The sequence below is a fragment of the Brassica napus genome, chromosome A7, assembly GCF_020379485.1.
Source record: "Brassica napus cultivar Da-Ae chromosome A7, Da-Ae, whole genome shotgun sequence".
NCBI lineage: Eukaryota > Viridiplantae > Streptophyta > Magnoliopsida > Brassicales > Brassicaceae > Brassica > Brassica napus.
In genome coordinates, this window is record NC_063440.1 from 7,575,904 (window position 1) to 7,603,092 (window position 27,189).

At 41.5% G+C, this 27,189-nt stretch overlaps 3 protein-coding genes across 3 annotated transcripts; 1 reads left to right on the forward strand and 2 right to left on the reverse strand.

Moving 5' to 3' along the window:
* Positions 1-170: 170 nt before the first annotated feature.
* On the reverse strand, positions 171-2,273 carry LOC106431033 (galacturonosyltransferase 8-like). Its single transcript, XM_013871826.3, has 2 exons — positions 655-2,273; positions 171-567 (listed from the first exon to the last, which is right to left on the reverse strand). Exons 1-2 carry the CDS (start codon positions 2,086-2,088, stop codon positions 292-294), a joined length of 1,710 nt encoding a protein of 569 aa, XP_013727280.1. The 5' UTR covers positions 2,089-2,273; the 3' UTR covers positions 171-291.
* Positions 2,274-5,225: 2,952 nt separating this feature from the next.
* On the reverse strand, positions 5,226-6,660 carry LOC106431012 (cilia- and flagella-associated protein 251). The gene has a single exon (XM_013871810.3). The coding sequence runs from the start codon at positions 6,564-6,566 to the stop codon at positions 5,355-5,357; it is 1,212 nt and encodes a 403-aa protein (XP_013727264.1). The 5' UTR covers positions 6,567-6,660; the 3' UTR covers positions 5,226-5,354.
* A 14,322-nt stretch (positions 6,661-20,982) lies between these two features.
* Positions 20,983-22,400, forward strand: LOC106431027. Its single transcript, XM_013871824.3, has 4 exons — positions 20,983-21,196; positions 21,442-21,549; positions 21,675-21,779; positions 21,959-22,400. Exons 1-4 carry the CDS (start codon positions 21,079-21,081, stop codon positions 22,198-22,200), a joined length of 573 nt encoding a protein of 190 aa, XP_013727278.1. The 5' UTR covers positions 20,983-21,078; the 3' UTR covers positions 22,201-22,400.
* Positions 22,401-27,189: the final 4,789 nt, after the last annotated feature.

The window sequence follows — 27,189 nt, forward strand, 5'->3', positions numbered from 1 at the left end:
AAAAAATCAGACGATGCCGGGTTCTTTTCTGTTTTACAAAGCATTGCTTTTCTCTTAACTCCTGAATTAGCTAGGCAGTGATTATTCTCGCAATTCAAATCCAAAGGGGATAAAATTGCATAATGTAGTAGTAGTAGTACCCCATAATATATTTAGAATTACGGCAGCTATGAACAAAATACATTATTCTAATTCCCAAAAAATATATAAATAACACATGTTAAAACCTCACATAGCTGAAGTAACAACATTTGATATAAGATTCTGTTGATAAAGAAAATAATTCATAGTTCAGAGCCCGAAATTGCAAGCCTGAACAAACTCCAAGTCGTGGTCGACGTGCTTGGTCCAAAGCGGTCTGAACTGGTTCATAGCAATATCTAGCCATGGTTTCATATTACCGTTGAAGTGTACCACTGCAGCGTTACGGATCTCCTCCATACTAATACTCGGATTGTAACCCAGCCCAAGCACATGCCATGTTTTGTCCAGCGGCTTTGTGGTCGAGTAAAACGTGATCAGCCCCGGTGGCAACGTTCCCAGTTTCCATAAAGTCCTGTTCTCATTCTGCAGTTCAGACAAACACACAACAAAAGTCAAAACACAATAACACAACGAAACACACTGTTGTAAAAAAATATCACAAAAGGTTACCAGATTTTGCCAGTAGTGATATTCTTCTGTGCACTTCTCTCTTCTCCAAGCATCAAGATCAAAGAAGTTCATTCCATAAGCCCACGCGCATGCTTTCGGATTAAACTTCTCCTTGATCAAAGGATGAGAGAAGTTCATGTACTGAGCATACCGATGGAACGAACCAAAACAAGTCTCTACAGCTCCATTCACTTTCCCATCCATATCAATCTCCCAAAGCCCCGTCAAATCCTTCTGCACAACCACATCATCGTCCAAAAACAGTATCCTATGCAGCTTCGGGTACATCTCAGGCAAATAGAATCTCAAGTGATTCAATATAGACAAATACTTCGGGTTCCTAAACTTCATATTAGTCGTATCCTTAGTCGCATTCTCAAGCTTATTCTCGAAATAGAACTTCTGCAGATTCGCAGACTCAAGCTGCTTCAAGACAGGCACATACGAAGAGTTCAAAAAAGTATAGTCCTCGACAGCTTTCACTTCTACATGAGCTCCTTTATACTCCTTAAGCTTAAACATAACCTGCATCGCCCCGAGATTCATCTTATCCGTCACAACGTGGAAGACATGCTTCCACGGCTCCTTAGCATTCTTCACAGCGGAGTTCACCACCACCGAAGCTGCAATCACGTTATCCGAAAAGATAGCGTAATGGTAAAGACTCGGATCCTCGAGCTCAGCTGCTCTCGCTTTCCCTTCATCAGTGTACTTCTCTGGATGAGCGATCCTCTCTTCCATCAACCTCATCGCAAGACAATGCAACCCCTTCGGAATCGATTTCGCAGCGATCAAGCTCGAGAACGCTCCTTGCTTCTTAGCACTCGTTAACTGTTCGTTAACGGCGAAGATCGTGTCTTTGAGCTTCTGGATCTTGAGCTGGTTATCGAAAGACTCTTTGGCTTCAGCGATCACTTGGCGAGTCATTTTGATCCGCTCTTTAACTTCTTTCTCGAACTGTCGAAGCGTGGATTCTTCGATCGAAGATCCGTCGGAATCGTAGAGAGCTCGGTACGTTGGTTTGCTGATGAGATCCGTGTAGTTTCTTGAGAGATCCGCGAAGTTCCTCACGAGTTTCGAATTCTCGAGCTTGAGCTTCCGAGCGTAAGAGGCGTAGGCTAGCGCTAACGACCGGTGGTCGTCAGCTTGTTTCCGGATCTGGAGGAGGCGTGGCTTCAGCGGATCCGATTTGATATCCAATATGGATCTTCTGATGGATCCGACTCCATTCGAGTGTCTGATGAGATTCAGGGATTGAGAACTTACGGGAAGATGGAGATCAGGTGAGTGATTAGACTCGGAAGTGAAGAGAAACGAGAGAGTGAAGAAGGAAAGTGCGATAGTGGCAGCCAAAGCTGTGAGTCTGAATCTGATGCCGGAGACGCTAATCGCCGGAGATCCGCCGCCGCGTAAAAGTCGGTGGTGAGTAGCCATTTTTGCAGGGTCAGTGGAGTTTCATTCAGTTATAGCTGCTATTAATGGAGTCTCTCTGAACATCTGAAATGATTGTCTTAAGCGTGTTTCAGAAAAAAAAAAAAAAAAAAAAAAAAGAGATTGTCTTAAGTAAAAACAAAATGTCGGTAACCATTTTTTTTTTAACTTTTTAAAATCTTAATTGAAGTATGACAGTCAGATCAAAAATAGTTTTAGATATGGACTTCTATATTCATTCACACTGTAAGTGTTTTCATACCAGATCTAAACTTTGATTAGACTTTTCATAGGTTGCTCAAAAAAAAAGATTACTTTTCATAAAAACAATCTATTTAAGCAATTATTTTAATGTTAATGTAATTGTTTTTTGAACTAAAGTGTGAACCGGAATTTATGGTCTGATGGTGACTAACTTGAAAGCAAAAGCCCAATGTGGTAAAATCAGTAGAATTCGAATTCTGGCCACTGAAAAATTAATATTTCGGTATCGTCAAGAACATGAAATCGACACATGGTAATACATGATTAGTCTGGATCAGTTATGTGGGACAAGAATACTCTATTTAATTCAAATAAAAGAAAAAAAAACTTAATTGTGTGAAGATCGAAAACGAGTGGAGATGGATACGGGATATAATCAAAAACAAGGGCTAGAAACCATAAAACTATTTTCTTTTTTTTTGTAAATAAAGATACAACATAGATATAAAAGTAAAACATATTAAAAATTTAGAAATTGAAAAGTAAAAAATATCATATAGTTATTGTCAGTGTAAAAGTATTTTCATATGATTTTATAAAATAAAATTTATTAAAAATTACTCTCAAAATATTTTTCATGGAAATATAAAAATAGATAATAGAGAAATGAAAGTATAAAAATAAAAATGTAATAGTGCATAAGTTACGATCTTATAGTATGTGTAGAGGTGAGTTTAGCAAGTGGTGGCGGATAAGAACAAAAATTCAACTTAATTTAAAGATTTCAGATAAATTACTACAACTTGAAAAAAGATGAATTTAATTGAATCTTATTCAAGTTTTTTTCCAAAAAAATGAAGCAAATCAAATTTCTCTCAAAAACGCAAAAATGAGTTTATTAATTCTTAAAGTCTTTCTTACAAACCTAAAAGTAAAAATATATATATAGAACTTTTAGAAATCCTAATCTTTACAATAAAACTAGTATTTTTAAAACTGGGACGGAAGTTGAACTGAATAACTTTTGGGTCATGGTTCAATATGGTTTGTAGGGTCAAACCTGGATTAATATTTTTTTAGTGTATAAATTTAAAAGTAATGTCAGTAAATATGATACTTAATTAAAAATATAAATGAATTTAAAACATAAAACATTATAAAACTAGTTTAATGTTTATATGGATGGTTTAAAGATTTTTGATAGTTTAATGATTTTTGTTAGTTTAATAACTCTAAAATCTAATGCGACTACGTGATCGGTTCATGATCGAACTAATTATTAGACCCAATCCGGCTATTCAACTAGTTCATGGTCGAACCCGGTTCAACCACCGGATCGGTCCGGTTTTAAAAGCACTGAGTAACACTAAACACAAACAATAAGAAAATAAGTAGATAAAGAAATAGCTCAAATATGGAAAGTACTCGTTGGAGCCTCTAGGATGATGATGCATCAGATCTTCTGGGGTAAAGAAGATTCAACCACAAATCGTAAGGTTGGATGGAGACATGTTTTTTCTCAAAAATCGGAAAACAACCATTAAGTCACATTTATCTATCAAAACGATAAAATAACATTTTATGCCAAAACCATAAAATTAGGGTTTCTCGCCAAACTGGAAATCGAGTTTTTGAAAAACCGCAAAATAGCGCACTACAAGAAAATGCGCCAAAAACGACTACACATTACGACTAAAAAAGTATGGACGTAATTTTACGACAAATTTACGTTGCCATTACGTCCATATAAAAAATCAACATACAACAACATTTTGTCGTAAGGTTACGACAAATTTACGACGATTTGCAATGATTTTTAAATGTCGTCTTAAAGTAGTTGTTACATTACGATTTACGACTAAATTACATCAACAAGTTAGGATCTAATTGACTACTACATTACGAGTAAAACAGAAGGTTGTTGTTGTACATGTGATAAACGTTTGTATGTATGGTTGGTGAAAATGGTGGCAATATAGTTGTTAAGTTAAAGTAAATTATATGATGTAGTAAATTCGTTGTAACATTCCCACTTACCAAATTCAAAAATTTCCTATAAATATGCACTCCTCTCCCATTCTAAAGATGCATAAACACACACACAAAAAATTCAAAAAAATATCTAGTGGTGGCAATATCTATGAGGTCCGGAGTTGGGTGTATGCACATAAAGATTTTGCGGGAATTGTGAGAAACGAATTTCTCAACGGGGCAGAGATATTTATGTACCAGGCTGGAAACACACCTCTCACGCATGAAACGGGTAAAATGTTATGTCTATGTCTTAAGTGCAAAAATACCAAGTTTGCTCGCAGTGAAACGGTTTAGAAACATATAGTAAATAGAGGATTTATCTTCACATTACTACATTTGGTTTCATCATGGAGAGGGTGATAGTAGAAATGTAATAGGGAAGAACCGAGTGATCATTTGCATCTTGAAAGTAATCACCCTCACGAGGATCATATTGTAGATCATGATAGGTTGCATGACATGGTTACAAATGCATTTCGTGAAACAACCTCAGTAGTTACTGCATGAGTAGAAAATGTAGAAGAACCTAACTTTGATGTGAAAAAGTTCTATAAAATGCTAGACGCAGCTAATCAGCCAATTTATGAAAGTTGTGGAGAAAATCTTTCTAAATTGTTATTGACAGCTAGGATGATGATTATCAAAACTGGTCATAACTTATCTGAAGTTTGTATGGATGAATGGACTGAATTGTTTAAAGAGTATTTATATACGAGAGAAAAAGACCAAAATGTAAACTATTAATTAATCTACTATTCCATTTAAATTTTTTTCGTACAAAACCTCTGTAGAAATATAAAATATAAAAATACGAAGATTTGAGATAACATGGATCCATGATCCTTCCATCGTCTGAGTCTTTTATCCGTGTAACAAATTAATAATGTGCTAAGACTCAGAAATGAGATGAAGAAACTTATGCATACAAATTACATGCTTGCCAAAAACTATGGAAACTACAAAAGCACAACTATCTCGGACTACTTATAATATAAAGGTCAACATTAATACAAAGTTTGTAACTTGGTCCTTCATCCTTTCTTGGGATGCTTGTTGGCATTGTAAAACCTTCCCAATCCTTTGAAAGCCTTAGATAGCTTCACAAGGTTAGGCCTCGCAATTCCCAAATGCATCTTCCCTGTTGAGAACTTCAGTGCCTGTAAGCAGCACAGTTGCTGCTGATCAATCACATCATCATCGTCTTCCTCTTCCACTGCTACTTCCTTCTTCTCTATACTCTTCGTCTTCATCATCGTCATCGACTTCTTGGTCTTCATCTTCTTCTCCTTCTTCTTCTCTCCTTCGGTTTGCTTCTTCTCTGTTTCGGTCTCGTAAGTCTCCCAAAGCTGATCCATCCCTTGTCCTACGTCAGCGTTGTGTCGTTCCTCGAACAGCTTGCATGCCAATGTTCTCCTCCACTCTTTCTCTTTCCTCATTGACCCAAAGCTCTTAAGAGAAACATCTTCTTCTTCTTCTTTCTGATCATTCACTTTGTTTTTCTTCTCTTCTCCGAGAAAGTCGCTCAGTCTTGGGAGATCATTACAATCTCCGACAAGATCTACTTTTTGAGCCTTGGATTCTTCTTTTGTCGGTTCTTTCCAAAACTGCCCTTCTCCGTTATCGATGACAACGTCAGTTTCTAGCTTGACTTTCTGTTCTTCTACGAGTTCCTCTTCACACTTCTCTTCTTTCTCCAAGTCCATCTGATTCTCCAACTTCAGCGGTTGGATCTCAACTTGTTTCTCATCGGTCAGAGATTTCGACACGGTGATGCTGACTTCATGGCTACAGAATTTGTCAACAAAGGTTACCTCCATACTCTCATCCTCGGACGCACATTCCATCGAGCAAGCCTCAACGACCATCTTATACGCTTCCAGTTCGTTAACATCCTCATTGTTGACATCAAACTTGGGTTCCAAGACACTACCGAGCTTACTACAAAAGGAAACGAGGAAGCCTGGTTGGGTTTCGAGTGATTCAGAGTCGGGAAAAGTGTCGTGAAGATGCAGAGTACTGAGTAAAGCGAGAAGCAAAAGTGTGGTGGTGACGAAGAGTGGTGAGAGAAAAGATAGAATCTTGAACAAGTAAGGTGAGAAGAAGAGTACGTAAGAAAAATAGAAAGGGTGAGAGATTATAAAAGAACAAAAGAGTTGAAAGTCAGAGAGAAGTAGTGAAGAAAAACCAATAATCTTCATGTTTTGATTCTCTTCTGGAGATGATGACAAGGCAAATTCAGACATTGTTTGTCAATGGCGACAAAGAAGCTTAGCCAAGTTTTTTTTTTGTTCTTTTGCAGAAGATTTAAGTGAGGATTTGGAAGGAAAGAGTGGTGTGAATATAAGAAGGACATGAGAGAGTGAGAGAAACATAGACAAGAAAAAGAAAGCTACTTTTGAAAGTTACCTTTCTTTTCACCCGTTGGGTCAATTCAGTAACCACCACCCTCACCCATTTCTTTTGCTTAGTCTATATGTTCCTGACCTTGACAAAAAAAAAACGCATTAACGGTTTTATCAAAACAATACAAAAGTTTGTGCAATTGTCTACAGGGAAGGTGGCCAAAATCATTTTGAGAATTGTGATAGTCTAGCTCATGTTTTGACTTTGACAGTTTTGTGAATTGTAATAAGTCTAGATCATCACTGCAGGAGAACCTAGCTAAGAACTAATCTAGAGTTTTACAACAAAAAAAATGTGTTCAACTGTCCTAATTGCTGTCATGAGTGTACTACAACAACACCAATAATCTTATCCTAAGACACCTTCAATCACGGAGCTGGCTAGTTCATACAAGTAACTAACTAAAGAGATTAGACTCTTAGTGGTTGCATATGGGAAAAACATCATGGGTACTCAAGTGCAGCTCATTATTAGCTATTTTGTCTCTTCACTTTTTCTTTTCTACTTCTTCTAAATGGACCCATAATGGTTCTTCTTTTTTCGATCTCTTTGTCCTTAAATCTTACTTTTTACTAACCGAGAGGTATCTTAAGAGGACTTGTCTCCACCATTCCTTTTTATCTCTCTCCAATTAGTCACTGGGGATCACAAATTTGGTAAAAGCAAAATTATTAGAGAGAGTGAGTAAAAGTGAAGCAATACTGGAATACCTCATGGTCTCAATGAGACCGTACTACATATAGTGGATGCAGCAGTAACAGTATTATTTGTTTCACTTTTCATTCCTTCACCAAACGATCAGACAGAAAACAACACATGAAATTTAATGTAATAATACTATTTGAAATCTCAAGGGAACCAATTAATCAAGTAGCTAAAAAAAAAGTATCCAATATTTCACCTTTAGGACAAGGTGAATCTTCATCTTTGGAGGATATTGACAAAATTGTTGCGCCATTAGCATTGTAGGGGATGGATTTAATCATCCCACAAGGCCCAAGGAATAAAAGGCCCGGCCCGGACCAGGGAAAGTGATGGCTTGGATAGTCGGCTTAAAAGGTCAGTCTCTCGGCTCGCTTCTACAGTATCTCGAGCCGAGCGACTTCGACTAAGAGGCACCCAGCTCGGCGACCGCTCGGATGAACGCGGGCCTCTCGGCCCAATAAGGAAGGCCCACGAAGACGACCTAAATTAGGTCAAGAACGACACATCAGAGGACTATATAAGGAGAAGGAAGGGGAACGAGAAGAGGATCCGAAATCATCTGACTAACACTTGGCGGCTAGATTACGGTTTTCACCTTTGCTCCATCTTGCCGTTGTTTGTACTTTTCCGGTAGCTCCCCGAGTTACCGGCTTCTTCTCTGTCGCACTTTCTTACCTCTCTTGTATCCGACTGATTGTCTCTTCCGATCATAATAAAACGTCTTTGTTAAACCCACGTCTTCTTTACTACCGTTTTTCGATCAAACAGTTGGCGCCCACCGTGGGGCCTTTTTAGCAAAGTAACGTTAGTACTATGGTTGTCAGCAACGACAGTTCTTCGTCAGGCGAGGAGCGCGAAGCTCTCGAGGTGATGCCGGCTCCCGAGGTAACACCTACGCCTACACCAGTAACTCCGCTACCCCCTCCTGCGTCCATGGAAACCATCTTGGCACGCCTCGCCCTGCAAGAAGCGGCGCAGAAGGCGGCGGTCGACCAAATCACAGCGATAGCAAAAATACTCGCCCCTATCGCAGCAAACGCCGAAGCTTCAACGGCGCAGTACCGTCGACACCTGTTCGCCACTGAACGAACCACCAACGTAGCACCTGCGCAGGATAACAACAACCAGAGCGCCGGTAACGACATCAACGCAGACACCGCAAGCGAGCTAGCCGCGTTGAAACAGTCGGTCCTCGACATCAACTCAAAGATCCACCAGGTGACGACCTCGGCGCCCCAAATCGAGCACGTACTCGCGGAATCTCTTCGCACACCCTTCACGCAAAGGGTCACCGGCGTACGGCTCCAGAAGATGGAGAAACTTCGTCTTCCAACCTTCAAGGGTCTCTCCGACCCTTCTACTCATGTCACGTCCTTCAACATAGCGATGCGACGCGCAAATCTGACCGACGAAGACAAAGACGCCGGCTTTTGCCAACTCTTTGTCGAAACCCTAGAAGGACCGGCCCTTACTTGGTTCACAGGCCTCAGAGAAAACTCCGTCGATTGTTTCCACGACCTCTCGACGGCCTTCCTGAAGAATTATATCATGTTCACCAACCAAGAAACGACTGTGTCCGACTTGTGGAACCTCACTCATACCAGCGGCCAAAGCCTCCGCGACTTCATGGAGAAATTCAAGGCTATCGTCTCGAAAGTTGATATTCCTGATCCTATCGCTGTCGAGTCTCTGATGAACACTTTGCACGTTGACTCCACGTTCCGTCAGGATCTTTACCGATACCCGACGAAATCTGTGTCTGACGCCATCGCTCGCTCGAACAACTTCATCCGCATGGAAGAAGACACAAGAGCAAAGTTTGCAAAAGAAGCAGCAGCGAAGCAGCGACCCGCCCGAACAAACGACACCCGCCCTGAGCCCCGCCAGCACTCATCCGGTGGGAACACCACTCAGAAGCGAGGCTACGTTAGCTCGGTCGACGACGAGGAATCGCCAAAAACAGCAGCCGTCACGCGAGAGAAAGCCTGGAACCACTGGGATCGAGACTCCGCCTCGAAGCAATCAAAGTCGTCCGAACCAACGAGTTCAAACTCCGAGGAGCCAAAGAAATGGTGCCTCTACCACAAAAGGGATTCCCATGATACGAAAGAGTGCAAAGTCCTCATCGGGCAATTTTTCGACGGGATCACTAACGGGACAATTCAAATGCCCACTTCTCCAGCGACACCGAAAAACACCAAAAGTTGGAGTAAGAACAAGGAGAAGAAGGCACAGAAGTCTCAGAAGAACACGGCCCCCAGCGAGGAAAGAGCGAGCCCTGAGCGCACTCCTGTCAACAACGTCGGCCCCGCCAACGATTCATCCGAAGACAAACATCCGCGTCGCCGGTGACGAGTGGAAGTCATACTCTCTCACCCTTGTGACTCCTCTGACGACGACTCCTCGACAATGCAACCAGATTTACGCGACAAACTGAACAGCAAAGTCGAGCAATCTCTCACTTCCCCGACAACAGACGAAGATCTGTGCACCCTATTGAAGCGAAAGAACGCTACGAACGAACACGTAGGAAGCGCCGACCTCCGCGCGACCATCTCAAAATCCAGCGCCAGGAGAATAGGTCAAAACGGCGACCTTCGCGACCAGCTCAATTCAAAGGCCGATGACCTGCGAATCCAACTCAACCGTTCAAAAGGGTTTGATCTGCGACGACGTCTCGAATCAAAAAAGAAAAAGCCCGTAGAAACTCTTCAATTAGAGAACACAACCGATGACTTAAGGAAGCAACTCGAATCAATGCGAGCTACCCGCAATCCGCACATTAGCGTAATCATGGGAGGATCACCTCCTTGCGGCGACTCAGTTCGAGCTGTCAAAGACTACAAACGACAAGCCACCACCTCCAAGAACTGGCCGCCTCCAGTCGAAAATGATCACCAGATCACTTTTTCGGCACTGGATACCAAGGGCGTCCATACGCCACACAACGATCCTCTCCTCGTCGACCTCGACATCGGAGAATGCCTAGTCGCAAAAGTCCTTATCGACACCGGCAGCTCAGTCGATCTCATCTTTCGCGACACACTCGACAAAATGGGAGTCGATTTGAGAGATATGAAGCCTTCCTCTCGCACGCTCACTGGCTTCAACGGGGCCTCGGAGCAAATGATCGGAACAATTCGTCTTCCAGTATACGCAGGTGGTATAACCCGTACCGTCAAGTTCTCCGTCATCCGAGCCAAAGCACCCTACAATGCCATCCTCGGAACACCATGGTTGCATTCCATGAAAGCCGTTCCCTCGACGTACCATCAATGCGTCAAGTTTCCCGGCAAAGATGGAAAAACACAGACGATTCGGGGAGATCAACAAGCCGCGAGAGAACTGCTGATTGCAACCGTAAAGATGCAGCAACAGGCTTCCCTCGTCAACTCCGTCAGTAAACCACTCAGCAAGATATACCCCCAGAAGGAGGAAGTTCGCGAAGTCGCAATCGATGAATCCGACCCAACGAAAATCATCCGAGTTGGCGTCTACCTGTCCGACGACATATGTTCAAAGATCATCTCTTTCATCAAAGACAACGCTTCAACGTTCGCCTGGAAGACCTCCGACATGAAAGGGATCGACCCCGCAGTTACCTCCCATGAACTGCACGTCGACCCGACTTTCAAACCCATCCGACAGAAGCGACGCAAACTCGGTCCAGAAAGATCCAAGGCAGTGAACGACGAAGTCGACCGGCTCCTCGACGCGGGTTTTATTACCGAAGTTCGATACCCTGAATGGTTAGCCAACCCGGTCGTCGTCAAGAAGAAGAACGGCAAATGGCGCATATGCGTCGATTTCACGGACCTCAACAAGGCATGCCCAAAGGATAGTTACCCACTCCCTCACATCGATCGTCTCGTCGAATCAACCGCTGGTAACGAACTCCTAACCTTCATGGACGCTTTCTCGGGCTACAACCAGATCTTGATGCATGCCGATGATCGCGAGAAGACATCATTCATCACCGACAGAGGGACTTATTGCTACAAGGTGATGCCCTTCGGGCTAAAAAACGCTGGTGCGACTTATCAGCGACTCGTTAACCGAATGTTCGCTGATCAGCTTGGCAACACCATGGAAGTGTACATCGATGATATGTTGGTCAAATCGCTCAAGGCCGACGACCACCTAAATAACTTACGCGACTGCTTCAAGATCTTGAACGACTATGGGATGAAACTCAACCCGGCCAAATGTACCTTCGGTGTCACCTCTGGGGAATTCCTCGGCTACATCGTCACTCAGCGAGGAATCGAAGCTAACCCCAAGCAGATCTCGGCGATTCTCGACCTTCCAAGCCCGAAAAACAGCCGCGAAGTGCAGCGACTAACGGGACGCATTGCAGCTCTCAACAGGTTCATCTCGCGATCGACCGACAAGTGTCTTCCCTTCTACGAGCTACTAAGGGGAAACAAGAGGTTCGTCTGGGATGAAAAATGCGAAGAGGCATTCAACCAACTCAAGCATTATCTCACGACCCCACCCGTGCTATCGAAGCCAGAAGCCGGCGACACACTATCTCTCTACATCGCCGTCACATCCTCCGCCATCAGCAGCGTATTGATTCGAGAAGATAGGGGAGAACAGAAACCAATCTTTTACACAAGTAAAAGAATGACGGAGCCTGAGACGAGATATCCAACACTCGAAAAAATGGCCCTAGCTGTCGTCACCTCGGCAAGAAAACTGCGACCCTACTTCCAGTCGCACACGATCGAAGTACTGTCCAACCAACCACTCAGAACGGTTATGCAAAATACTAACCAATCGGGGCGGTTGACCAAATGGGCGATGGAGCTGAGCGAACATGACATCGTATACAAGAATCGCACAGCAGCAAAGTCACAAGTCCTTGCCGACTTCTTGATCGAGTTGACGCCAGAGCTGGAGCAAGACCTCATCCTACCAAGTGTAAACTGGATCCTCCACGTCGACGGTTCATCCACGAGTAAAGGATCAGGAGCAGGAGTGCAATTGCAATCACCAACAGGAGAACTCATTCGGCAGTCATTCAGTTTCGGTTTCGCGGCATCAAACAACGAAGCCGAGTACGAATCCCTCATTGCGGGGCTCCGTCTCGCCAAGGCGGTGAAAGCCAAACGAATCAGCGCTTACTGCGACTCTCAACTCGTCGTAAGCCAATACCTCGGTGATTACGACGTCCGCAATGAAAGGATGGACGCCTACCTCAAACTCGTCCAGGACCTTACGCGAGACTTCGAGTTCTTCGAACTCACGAAGGTTCCTCGCGGAGAAAATGTTTGTGCCGACGCCCTCGCCGCTCTGGGGAGCAAGCTACACGACCAAGTCAAAAGGACAATCCCGATCCACAAAATCGAGAAACCAAGCATCGACACGAAGGCAGAACAGGAAGCGATAATAGCAGCGATCAACGACGCAATGGACATCGACGAAGCGGAGTCTCCCTCGCAAGATGATCACCCAACAGATTGGCGCAAGGAACTCATCGATTACCTCGCGGAAGGTTTACTGCCCGTCGAGAAATGGGACGCCCGGCGACTGAAACGACGCAGCACACACTACATCGTCATGGATGGGGAACTACACCGATGGACTGCAACAAAGGTACTACTCAAATGTATCGCCGGCGAAGAAACGAGACTCGTCATGGCCGAAACACACGAAGGAGCAGCCGACAACCATTCAGGCGGGCGAGCTCTCGCACTAAAAGTTAAAAACCTCGGATTCTACTGGCCAACCATGAACGCCGACTGCGAGACATACGCGCGCAAATGCGATAAGTGCCAGCGCCACGCCAAAACCATACACAGCCCAACGGAGTTTCTCCACACCTTGACTGCTCCATACCCATTTATGCGATGGGGAATGGACATCATTGGTCCGATGCCGGCATCTCGGCAAAAAAGTTCATCCTGGTCCTCACCGATTACTTCACAAAATGGGTTGAAGCCGAAGCCTATGCCAGCATAACCGACAAGGAGGTACAAAACTTCGTCTGGAAAAACATAATCTGCCGATACGGGCTCCCATACGAGATAATCACGGACAACGGTTCGCAATTCATCTCGCATCATTTCAAGGGCTTCTGCGACAGATGGCGCATCCGACTCAACATGTCGACGCTGAGAAACCCGCAAAGTAATGGTCAAGCCGAATCGACGAACAAGACCATCATAGACGGTCTGAAGAAACGACTCGACTTAAAGAAAGGTTGCTGGGCAGACGAACTAGATGGTGTCCTGTGGTCCCACAGAACCACTCCTCGCGGAGCGACAAAGACTACACCCTTCTCAATGGCCTACGGCGTCGAGGCAATGGCTCCCGCAGAAGTGAACGTGACGAGTCTGCACCGATCGCGAATGCCACAGAACGCCGAACTCAACCGCGACATGCTCCTCGACGCCGTCGACGACATCGAGGAAAAGCGCGACCAAGCGTTACTCCGTATCCAGAATTACCAACATCAAATCGAGAGCTATTACAACAAAAAGGTCAAGTTGCGCCCTCTCGAAATGGGCAACCTTGTCTTAAGAAAGGTCTTCGAAAACACTAAGGAGTGGAGAGCCGGCAAGCTCGGAGCCAACTGGGAAGGACCATACAAGATAGTCGAAGTCATCAAGCCAGGAGTATACCGCCTCTGAGACTTCAACAGGCGAAGCAGTACCGAGAGCCTGGAACTCCAAACATCTCCGCCTCTTCCATCCTTAATCAAGGCAAACACCAACCCGAGTAAATGGTCCCAAAGGCCACTTTTACTCGCAATCTAGGAAACGAGTAAATGCGCCCCAAAGGCCACTTTTACTCGCAAAAAAAAAAAAAAAAAAAAAAAAAAGAATCGAGTAAATGCTCCCCAAAGGCCACTTTTACTCGCAAAAAAAAAGAATCGAGTAAATGCGCCCCAAAGGCCACTTTTACTCGCAATCTAAGAACTACGAATGGCTTGATTCCCGTAAAGGGATACGTAGGCAGCCCAAAGAAAAAGGGTCCAGCCGAAATAAAAATAAAAAAAAACAAACCCCTCCCCGAGGAATCGATCTCCGAAGCAGACGATCACTTAAGCGATGCCTACACGAGTACGCCCCGGCTCCTCGAACAAATGTATCGGCACTCGCATCCCACGTTGAATACGTCCTGATCAGACACATATTCACAGGAGTCGACCGCGTTGCGACCTAAACCAACACGGCCGAGACAATGACTCCAATTCATCCTATAATTAACTAAGTAAGGTCTGGCCAACCAAACGCTTGAAAATTACGATAGGATCGACTTGGAACCGTCAAAGTCGAAAATTCTTAATTAACGATTAAAACTCAAAGTGGCAAACAATCGCGACTCAAAGAGATCGACCGAGACAAAGTCATAATGAGCTTAAAATTATAACGATTCGATGTCTCGAACAGCATTTACACCGAACGAACAGAGTCACTTCAAATCTTGAGAAATCACGATTTTTGATAGACAAATCTAAGTCAAGTAAATCAGTTCAAGCGACTAAAAGAGGTCGAGATTGCAAACAAAACAACAAAATAAAAGCCTCAAAGGCAGAGTTTCGACAAACTACAACAATGAGTCATATATGACTCGAAAGATACAACAAACAAGTGAAGCTAATCCTCTCGGTCGCTCTCGCGATCGTTAAGGGCAGATAACTCTGAAGCCCGGACACTCGACTCACGAGCAACAACCTCCTCATTAACTCGATGAGATCCCTCGGCCGAAGTATCCGAGAGCACAAGGACGGGAGCTCCATCTTCAGCAGCGTTGTTCCCTCGATTAGGCGTCTCCCCCTCAAACGCAGCCGTAGAACCTTCAACAAAGGGCGTCGGGTCATCGCGACGTTCTTCGATCGGATGAGAAGGCGGAGCGAGAAGATTCGCTACGGTTTCGGAGTCAATCAGGCCGGCGTTGGACCCGTAGGGGTCGAGACTCGCCAAAATCCGAGCATCCACAAATTGAGAATCTAGTACAAGAGGAGAAAGTGCGAGATCTTCCTCGGGTATCTCGCCAACCTTGAGCTCCTCGGCCTCCTGCTCGTACTTCTTCTCCTGCTCCGCGAACAGATCGATCGTGGCTTGCAAGATGTCGCTCCCGGCCCTTTTCAAGGCCTCAAGGCACTTCCTGGTCCCGAAGGCTTGGCTATGAAGCAACCGGGCCTTGTCGTAAAGATTTTGCCTTTCTTCTCGAGAGCGAATCTTAGCGAAGCGACGGTTGGCCTTAGCAGTCATCTCAGCCTCGACTCTTCCCCTCTCCTTCGTCACTTCCAAGATCCTGGAGTCTCTAAGGCGCTTCATCTCTCTTTCGTGAGATGCAGCGAGCGAAGCCTTCTCGCCCTCAAGCTCGGCGTTTCTCTGCTCGAGCTCATGAATAACGCCGCGAGATGCATCCAAATCGGCTTTGAGCGCATTTCTTCGAGCAATCGCGCGAGTAACCATCCCGTTGAGTCTCTCGACGTTAGCCTTCGATGTATTGAGCCGACGAGCAGAAGCTTCCTCTTTCTCCGCATGCTCCTTCTTGGCCAGCTCAAGTTCACTCGAAACTCCTTTCAAGGCAGTGTCGTATTTGTCGATCACGACGTTCATCGCGCTATCCCCCTAAAACGGACGAGGAGATGAAAATCGTAAGAAAGGGCCAAGTGATGAGACCAAAAAAAAAAAAAGATCGAAATGTTTACCAGCAGCTTCGCCCTCGCAGCTTCCTCATATTCATTCCCGAAGATGAGGTCCTTCACGGCAGGTAGAGGCTTCGCCCTCCCCCTGAGTTGGCGAAGGAACTCTCCGCACTTCTCGGGAACATACGCCAGAGGGGCCGGCCCCTCGTAGTGAAAGGAGACCTTGTCTGGAAAGTTAGCCCCGGGAACCCTCCTTAGGATGGCGGAGCCGCGAGAAGACGTGCCGATCTGAACGGCCCCGTCCCCAGTAAGAACTGGAGTTTCCTCGCGAGGAAACGCCAAAGTAGGAGATCGTACTTCATCGTCGATCTCGTCGTTGTGCCTCCTCATCAAAAACGGCGACTCTCCGCTATCTTCCTCGGAACCGTCCGGGAGGGCGGCATTAAGAGAAGCCTCAGATCCATCAGCTTCCCCCGCATCATCCTGCTCTCTCGAGACTTCAGCCTCAGAAACTTCCTCTTCGGGATGAGTTTCTTTCTCCTCTTCTTCCTCAGCTCCAGTTGGCTCCTCGGGATCCTCCGACCGAGCCTCGACAGACCTCTTGGTCTTCTTCCTCTTCTTCTTCTTCTGAGGTTCACCAGAAGGGGGAACGTCGCTCGCCTCCTCAGTACTCCCCTCAACTTCCGAGTTACCCCTCTTCCTCTTCCTACCCTTCCCCGTATTTGCAGCATCGGAAGGGGGAACCTCGCCAGCCCGAGGAACAGCCGTCGAGGGTCCGGCCCCGCTAGTCAGCCCCAGTTGGGCAGCTAGTATCGCGCTTAAGTCAGGAAGAGTTTCCATTCTCTTTGCCTCGGTGACTTGCTTCTGGATATCCCTCGGAAAAATTTCTAGTCTCTTCTTGCGAATAGGAAGAGCTGTCGGAAGATCAGATCTCCACCCCCCTGAAAACACAAGGCAGAAAGGTCAGCACGCGATAAATAAACCATACGGCCAAAAGAATACCAGAAACGGCGAGAGAACGCACTTCGAGCAATCCGGTCTTTAAGCTCGTAGGTTTTCTCGACGGTGATCTCAGACCAACGGTAGATTCTAAGTAAAGCGACGGCTTGAACGCTCTTCAGGAAATCCTCGGGATAGACAGGAGATGTAGGATGGCCAACTGCGAACAAAAGGAAAAGAGAGTCTCATTAAGAACAACAAAGTCAAACGTAGTTCGCGACAAGATACTCTACCACAAGAACGGTTCCAAAGAACCCGATAGTCCTCCTGAGGAGGCTCCTCGAAAGCCGAGTCGTCGGATTTGAGAAAGAAATAAGAACGCTGCCAATTCTGCGTCTTGTTCGGATGGCCGGCGCATACGTTACAGTTAGGTCGCATCTTCACCGAGTAGGTTCCATCCTTCATGTCGGTTATCGAGGCCATCTCCTCGAAAGACCTGACGCTCATCGGCATGTCGATCTGCTCCGCTAAAACCGATAAGGTGACGGCCAGTCGCAGCGAGCCATTCAACAATTGGCTAATCACGATGTCTCGCCGCCTAGCGTACGCGGTGATTAGTCGCGGGATCGGGAACCAACAGCGAGTTTCCCCCTGGAAGTAGGATTCGTATACTGTCTGATATCCAATCGGAGGCGACCAAGGTCTCTGCTCCTTCGTAGGGATAAGGAAGGTTACGCCTGTAGCGCCCTTAGCCCGAAGAACCTTCTTCACGCTCCTCGGGGTCGATTTGGTCTCTTCTACGCCCTCCCAATCTTGACCAGCCACGAAGGCAGGACGAAGTAGGTCAGGCAGAAGCCGCGGAAGCTCCTCGAAAATCCCGTCGGGATAGAAGGTCGTCGGGACTAACTCAGCTTCGGGGTCGTCATTTCCAGAAGGATCGTCCTCCATAGGGCGAGCTCTCAAAGTAACCGAGTCGACAGGCATCGCCCCGCTCTGCCCGTCTCTCGCGCATTCCGTCGCGTCTCTCACAGCGACGTTCTCATTCCCTTCCCTCGCAAGCCTCGTAGCATCTGCGACCAGAAGCCTCTGGGAACTAGATAGACCGACAGTGTCCATCATCGCCGCATGGTGGATAGACTCGAGATCCCCGATACGACCTCCGTCGGGATCCCTTGCCGGCGTCGACGTCGCCGCAACCGACTTTCCTTTCTGTTGCCTCGATAATCTCTGAACCGACGACATGGTGAAGCAAGACGGCGAAGTTCACGTCGAACGAAGACTATAACACTTAGAGAGATAAAGGAAGGAGAGAGAAAGTACCTTTGATCGTGGAGGAAACTTAAAGAAATGAAGGGGAGTCCGCGTATTTATAAGGAGAAGAGAGGGAGGAATTCGAGGCGTCATCATTAGGTCTATTCGGGCCTAAATGGGCCTCGAAATTTCCCCTAAAAACCCAGCGGACCCTCGCGGCGTTTCGACTTATCGATGCACTCATGAGGGGTAAAAGGGGGAAAGATTCGAGATGTCATGATTAAGCCTAAATGGGCCTAAATGGGCCTCGAATTTCCCCCAAAGACCCCAACGACTCCCGCGACTTTCCGGCTTCTCATCTTAATTAACCGACGGTTATCCTAAAATCGGCTAAACCGATAAATTAATTAAGATTTGCCGATCAAAATCTGGGAGCCTGCGACTCAACGACTCCGAGAGAAGGCATTACCGCAGCCTTTCCCGCGATCCATCGACCCATCACTTCAATCTCCCGACAGGACTTCTATTCCTTTGAACCCTCGAGTTCCAGAATCCATCATGAGCTAGGCGACTCTTCGCTCACTGATGGACCGGGGGGACTTACTGTAGGGGATGGATTTAATCATCCCACAAGGCCCAAGGAATAAAAGGCCCGGCCCGGACCAGGGAAAGTGATGGCTTGGATAGTCGGCTTAAAAGGTCAGTCTCTCGGCTCGCTTCTACAGTATCTCGAGCCGAGCGACTTCGACTAAGAGGCACCCAGCTCGGCGACCGCTCGGATGAACGCGGGCCTCTCGGCCCAATAAGGAAGGCCCACGAAGACGACCTAAATTAGGTCAAGAACGACACATCAGAGGACTATATAAGGAGAAGGAAGGGGAACGAGAAGAGGATCCGAAATCATCTGACTAACACTTGGCGGCTAGATTAGGGTTTTCACCTTTGCTCCATCTTGCCGTTGTTTGTACTTTTCCGGTAGCTCCCCGAGTTACCGGCTTCTTCTCTGTCGCACTTTCTTACCTCTCTTGTAACCGACTGATTGTCTCTTCCGATCATAATAAAACGTCTTTGTTAAACCCACGTCTTCTTTACTACCATTTTCCGATCAAACAAGCATTTGTGAAGAAGAAGAAACAATGAGTCGGAGAAACATAACAAGGAGGTACAAGATGAAAAATTATTTGTAAATGCGCCATGGGTGGGTACAATATACGAATCTGACAATCCGGATGGATCCAAGAAAAGGAATCCATAGATCCACATCCGGAGAATTAGATCTAAAGATCAAGACATCTAGAAACGATCAGAATATGTTTTCATGTATAGTTTTCTAATATACAGTATAACTTCTTTAAATTAATACTCTATAAATTAATATACACTAAAAATCTCTATAAAATAATATAATTTTATAATCCCAAATTGAATTTTTGGTTCAATTAGTATATCGATAAATTAATATCTCTATAAAATAATAAAAAATTATAGTTTTGGTGTAAACCCAACATTATTAATTTATAGAGGTTTCACTGTATATCAAAATGAAAGATTGTGTTATATAGATGGTTCATCGAAGCAAGACAATATTGTACACATGATAAAGGATTATTTAGCATTCAATAAGGATGTTAGGAACAAGTGGGGGCAGAGAATATCATATGTAGTCTTTTACTTCAAAATGCTGAATTTAAAGCCCTCATCTAGGTGATCTCTCTCACTTCCACATGTTTAAAGCTTTCATTTGGGTAATAAAGTTCGAAAGTAAATTATACAGCACTGCTCAGAGCTGATATGTTTTCTCAATTCCTATAGAGGAGTTTAAGAGATAGGGATGTACAAAATTTTGAAGACTTTAATATTCTTAGATATTCTTTCGAAAAATTACAAAAATGAATAAGTTAGCACATGATATTCGTCAACAGCACTCATATATTATTTATATAGTTATGTAGTTACCAGTTTGGTTAACAGATTTTTATGGAGTTCTTAACAAGTTGAAAATAAAAAATAATTTCATGTAATAGATTTTTATTTTAAATGTGTAAAATTTGGATATATATATTCTCTTAGGATTAGTAAATATTGCACAAAAATTATCAAAAATATTTCGAGAGTTTTGCAAATATGACCAAAAATCAAATGTAAAAGTAGCTTTTCTTTTAAAATTTTCATTTGCCCTATTCGCTCAAAAAAAAAAAAATTGTTCACAAAATGTCATTATATTACTATTTTTTTTTCTAAAAATGATTCTTTTATTCTGTCATCTTCATCTTTTCTTTTATTTACAATATTTTTATTATCATCAATACACCAACGAGGAACAACCAATTTCAACATTTAAATGCACCTAAAATTGTCTAAATATTCATATCCTTATTTATTACACACAAACCATTTATGTTTCACTTTCTCTCTCACTTCATTCCAAAATCTCAACCTTTTTATTTCAGAATTTATAAGCTTATTGAAGTTACTCAAGTTTGTGTTTTTTGGTGGTAATTTTCATTAAGAAGTTATGTGTAGTTAAAAAAAAACTGAATATGAATCTTACTAGATCTAAAAATGATATTTGACTTTTTCATATATGTTTCCAATTTATAAAAAACTAAATATGAATCTTACTAGATCTAAAAATGATATCTAAAAAACTGGCCAGTTTCCAATTTGTTTGAAACATGTGGGAACATTGTTACATTTAAAGAATCTTGCAGGATCATCTCTCAAATAAATAAGAGTTGTTATCGGGTCGGGTTTCAAATGCGGGTTTAGGGTTTTATTTCAGGTTTGGATCAACCCGAATCATATAATACAGCACTGAAATCATATAACCCGAGCTCCGCCGTAGCTCCAAAATGGCGTCCGGTGATCAGAAATTCGCAGAACGAAAGAATCAGCCGGTATCTCCTCCGACGCCGATTGTGCAGCCAACTACTCCGACGAAACGTGTGCTGATCACTACCCTTCTCGCAGGTTTCGCGCATTGCTCTCACTGCTTCTTCTTTATTTTAGCTTCAAAGACCATTATGACCTTTTGAATGAAGCGAAAGTTGATGATGTTCTAGTAAAATCGAAAGCCTTTGGTTTTGGTTATTATTGTTCTACAGCTTCTTGTTGTGGATCATAGGCAGTAGAACATGTAATGTAAGGGATAATTGGGAATCATAGCATATTAAGCACTATAACATGTGTTGCATCAAAAGAATGTTAATGTGCAGGAGTTATTGGAGGAGGAGCTGGTTTAGTCTCTAAACGCCGGAAAGCTTATCCCAATATTCCCACTATTTATGCTACCAACTTCGCCATCGTCGCTGGTTGCTATTGCGGTACACCTATCTTTGCTATAATGTGCATCAACAATCTCTTTAAAGCCTGTCTGCTCTTTCTCCATTTGTGACTCCTCGCGATTGGATTCGACTGTTATGTTTACAATGTGGACATTGTTTGTTAGGAGCTCGTGAGTTTGTGAGGATAACTCGAAGATCAGAACATGATGATGTGTTGAACTCAACTATTGGAGGGCTTTTCAGTGGTGCTTTGCTTGGAAGACTTCAAGGTTCGTCGTCTATTATATTTTCACTGTGTTAATACTACTCTCAAGAATGATATTTGCTACAATAAGGTCACCTCGAAATAACTGTCATCTGAATCAACTGGAAGGACTCTATCATGAAGGTCTCTGTTAGGTTATTAAAAGCTTTTGGAAACTGACATCTATGACTATGTGTTGTACAGGAGGTCCATATGGTGCATTGCGCTACTCTGTCATTTTTGCTGCTATGGGCACTGCCTCTGCCTATGCCGGCCATAAAGCAAAAGCAATGTTAGAGAACCACCGTAACAAGGATTCAATCAAGTTGCCTGAGTGGTTTCCTATTCAAATACTCGATGACGAAGCCTTAGCAAAGAAGAAAGCTCAGGAACAGAAGATATTCTCTGAAAGATCATTTGGGAGATTGAACAAGGAAGAGACTTGACTACTTAGGTTTCTAGGTTAGCTGTTTCGTGAATGTAACTCTGTGGTGTTTAGATGAGACTTGACGAGGACTTCTTTTGAGTTTCCTATTGGGAAACAAATCTTTTCTTTAGCCACAAGAAAACCTCGTCCAGAGACAAGTTGTATGGTGACCTACCGTGAACGTATCTAATATCTATCTATATTATTCATGGTTGATTATGGGCATACCTAAAACTTTGGAAAGTTTGAATATTGATGGACTTGTTTTGGCACACGACTGAAGAAGCCTTGAGAGGCAGATTAATGTATAATGTAGGATGATACTATTGGAGAACTTAGAATTAATCAAGTAATTTTGTTAATTAACTTAAATACGCAAGGATTTTAGTTCCACCAATTACGATTTTCTTTTTGGTTAGTGTAAACATTTTAAATAACAAAACTATCCAATTTTTTCTGTAAGTTTTAGGAATTAGTTTTAGTTTTATTCGGAAATTACGAAAAAAATTTCTTACCCCATTCTTAGATCTAGATTTCCGGCTATGACACGTTAATGCTAGTTATAAGCTTCGGTCAATTGTTTCGCTATAATTTAGGTTCTTTTTTTTTAGTCAAGTAAGAATTTTGATGTTTTAGGTAATTGAAACTATGTCTTTAACTCAATCTTGATTCCAGCCATCTAACCAGCCCCCTCTCATAGGCATGGCCATATAATCCCCTGAATATAGCAAACCGAAATATGCTATTTTCAAAGTACGGAATCCCATCGTTTCACCAATGTCCTTTCGCCCTTGAAGGTCGAGACCTCATCGCGGCAGTAAACCGACCTCCTGCTTGGCCCTCCCTTATGTTCATGAGAAATGATCTAAGATCAATCCGTTACCGATCCGAACCCGCTACTTCGGTTATAGTTATTTTTGCCCAGACATTTGTGCTTTGTTGTGAATAAAAGGAGGTGGTATTTATAGATAAATCAAGAGTTTTGAAAATAATATGTCGAGACTTCGTTGAAAGTTTTAAATTTTAAATGGCTACATAATTTTTATAATTTTCACTAGGTGTCTTCCTGCACCATGTGCAGTAAAAAAATTTTAAATATTTTTTACCAGATAAATATAAATTCTATTTTAAAATATAATTTTATTAATATTGTAAAAAAAATTTTGTATCAATATTTTAATATAAATTTGATTTAATTAAAAATAAAAAATATATTTAAGAATATGCATGTATATATTTGAAATTATAATCTTAGATAGATTTTTCTATCTATTTATTTTAATTAAATATATTAAATAAATTTGTAAAAGTTGCATAAATATCAAAAATTAAAATTAAAAAATATTTCTAAAAATTTGTATATATATAACAAATAATGATTTTTTGATTAAATTTTAAAAAATTTCTAAAAAAAATGTATACATTTTTGAAAATTTTAGTAATAAAATTGTATAATTTAAAAATATATATTAAATTATATTTCGAAATTTATAATGCCATATTTGAATATATTTATTTAATGATGATTTATGAGTTATTTCCATATTCTTAAAAAATTTCCAAAAATATAAATTGACATTAAATGTAATATATGAGTTATTACCATATTTTAAAAAGTTTACCAAAAAAATAAATTAACATTAAATGCAATTGTCCATGTCATATTAAGTTATAAGACATGTCATCAATTTCAGTAGCCATGTCATATTTGTTTTGTGAAATTGATTGTAGAAACGACATGTGACAAAATCACTTCGCAAATATAGTCTAGGGGATCGGTAATCAATCGAAAATTACCAACATATTACCGATAGATTTGAGATTCAGGAATTTCAACAGATAGCTAACAAGTAGTTCTTTTGTAGGAAATTCATCGGTAATTTTCCAACAGGTTGTTATTGTCGAGAATTCCTGACGGATTCCCGGTGATTTTCTCTAGATACCATTTCATCGATTTTTTGTCAGAAATTTATAATGATTTGTAGGAATGGAAGTCTGAACTCATCGTTTTTGACTTTATATCGTCACCACTAACATTACATTATAAAGTATTGGTGTAAATATATGGCGATAAAATTGATATATATTATTTTGGGCAGAAGCTTGAAAATTGGTGTCAAGTCTGGCACATGACGCCATAGTTCGAAAAATGGTGATAGAAATGTTTATGATAGTTATACAATGTGTGAGTTAAAAATAGTAGAGAAAGACCACTAAGGGTAAGTCACTAACCGGAAACTAAAAAAAAACATGAAATAAAAAAAGTATCTAAGTCACACAACTAGACTTGATAGAAATGATGGATCCAGAATCTGGCTTTTGATTAGTGGGATAGTAGTGGAAAGAGATTAAAATAGAACAGTAGGGTTTCCAAATGGACGAGCTGACCATGAGCCGTCCGAGTACAACTTCGAATGGGTTGGTTCGGGTCAAACTCATTTACAACTCGGCTAAAATCGGACAAGCCCAATTTGTCCATAAGTGGCTTTGGACTATGTGAACATGGTCCGTCTAATAATCTAAAACAAATAAAGTTTTAACTTAAATCAAATTTAGGGAAAATAATATTTTATAGAAACTAGGTTTTTTTACCAAAAGTTTAGAATTGAGTTTTCTCGCCAAAATTAAGTATTTATGCAAAAAAAAGAAACATGATTTTGGCAAAATCAAAATTTTCCGCTAAAATCGTAAAACTATTTTCTCCCAAAACCGTAAAATCAAATTTCCTGCTAAAATCGCAAAATTCAGCCAAAACCAAATGATTTTTCCGCAAAAAAAAACCTCCACTAAATCAATTTTTCCCTTGCCAGATCACAAAAATGACTTTTCCGCAAAAACCTAAAAGTAATTTTTTTTTTTGCAAAAATGATTTTTCCCACCAGAAACGTAAAAACGAGTTTTTCGAACAAACAAGCTTTTAATCTTAATATCCTATTTTGTCAATGGAATGAGTTTGGCCTTTAATGGACTCGGTCTTTAATGGACATGGTCATTATTTGTCCACAAACAAGAAATTTCCATCTTGACATGGACAAATGGACATATATAACCCAAATGGTGTAATCACTTTTTAATAACTAGGAGGTTCTCAATCTGTATGCTTATACATCCTCTTTAAACGATATCCCAACCAAGCAATATAACTCTTTTTATAAAGTATACCTTTTCCAATGGGATTTGAACATGTGACCTCCCATATCCTTACTAAGTGATCTAGAATTCTAACAACTATACCAATTTGTTGTTGGTAGAAAGTTTTTTTCAATTTAAGGAAAAGTTATATTTATAAAATTTATCTGGTGTATATTGGGTGGAGCTCATGGACATCATATTGGTTTTGTGGATATCAGGTCAGTTTTATGGGTATTGGATCAAATACCAGTTAGTTGAATGGATTGGTGAGTGTATTAATATGTTTGTGCACATATTTTTCTTGGATTGTATTCTCCGGTTGTTTAATAAAGGCTTATCACACCTTTGATAACTTCCAATGTGTGAACCAAAAGCAGCAGATTTAACATATTACTAGATTTGGATCTGAGCTATGAAAGCGTGGGGAATATTATGTTGTAAAAGTAAAAAAAAAAAATGTAGCAGATTTTTTATTAGAGATGTGAAAATGGGCAAACTGGCTTCATTTAAACCCGTCTCATTGAAAACACATCTCTATGCAAACTCCGTTCCCATTTAAATTCATTTAATTTTAAGATTTAATATGCCAGACTTTAGGGTGTTCAATTATTAATATTAATGTGTCAGGCTTAATATTAATATGGTAAACATAACTATTATAGTGTATAGTTTTTTTAAATATTTCACCTAGAAGCATGGTTGATCCAAAGTTGTACTTATGTTTTAATAGTATAGATGTCATCATGAATATTTCTCGCACCTTCATCACTTTATAGTTCAGGATCATGCCTAACTAGAAGCTAGTTGAGCATGTGTTTGGGGCCAAGATTGCTTTAATATTTTAAGGGGCCAATAGTTAATATAAAAATGCTTATAACTCTATTGGTAATTGTTTTTGTATGCATGTTTAAAATCACAGATTCAAATCAATATGTACATATTTAAAAAAAAAAAAATTCAAAAGCTAATAGTTAATGGGCCAAAAAATTATATACTTGAAGATTTAAAATATGCAGTGAAAATTCTGCTAGTTCTCAATTTTATTTACCACATGTACACATAAGGCATTTAGTGTTGAATCAAGACCCGTCCCAGTCTTTTATTAGGCTATGTGAAGTTTATAAGAATATACATGTAATCCGTAAAAATGGACCCTAATATTTTAGCAAAAGACTTTAAACTCTAACTAAAATTTGCGAAAATAGGTTATGTGCAAATGTGCTTTGGCCACTTACCAAGAGACGCCTGATTGAATCGACATGAAATATGAAGCATGGACGTGAACCTAAAGCCATGTGACTTAAAATTTGAACCATTGAACCAAATATCTAGGGTGAGTGCTATTTTCTAATCTCAGATCTGATAGTTTCTAAATGCAATTTTGATTTGGAGGGGTGTTCAATCCGGATATCGGTTCGGTTTTTTCAGTTTTTCGGTATTTCGGTTAGTAAAATACAACTACCATTCTAAATCCATATTTAATTCGGTTCGGTTTATATACTATCGGTTTTCGGTTTATTTGGTTTTATACCAAAAAATTTAACTATTTAGTTTGGGATCATATTATATAATTTTAGAGTCACGTTGTCAACGCAATAATTTATTAAAAATATTATATGTTTAAATAAAGAGCAATTCTCTCAAATAGTTTTTTTTAAGTTTTTATCACAAAATAGCTCTTAAGAAATAAAATGACCAAAATAGCCCCTTTTTATTTTGAAAATTTTAATTTTAATTTTTTATTTTTAAAATTTGAAACCTTATCCCAAAAAAACCATCCCTTAACTCTAAACCCTAAATCTAAATTAGTTTAACTCTAAATTAGTTAACCCTAGGGTAAAATAGGGTAAAAGTATTTTACCCTTTAATAAAATTA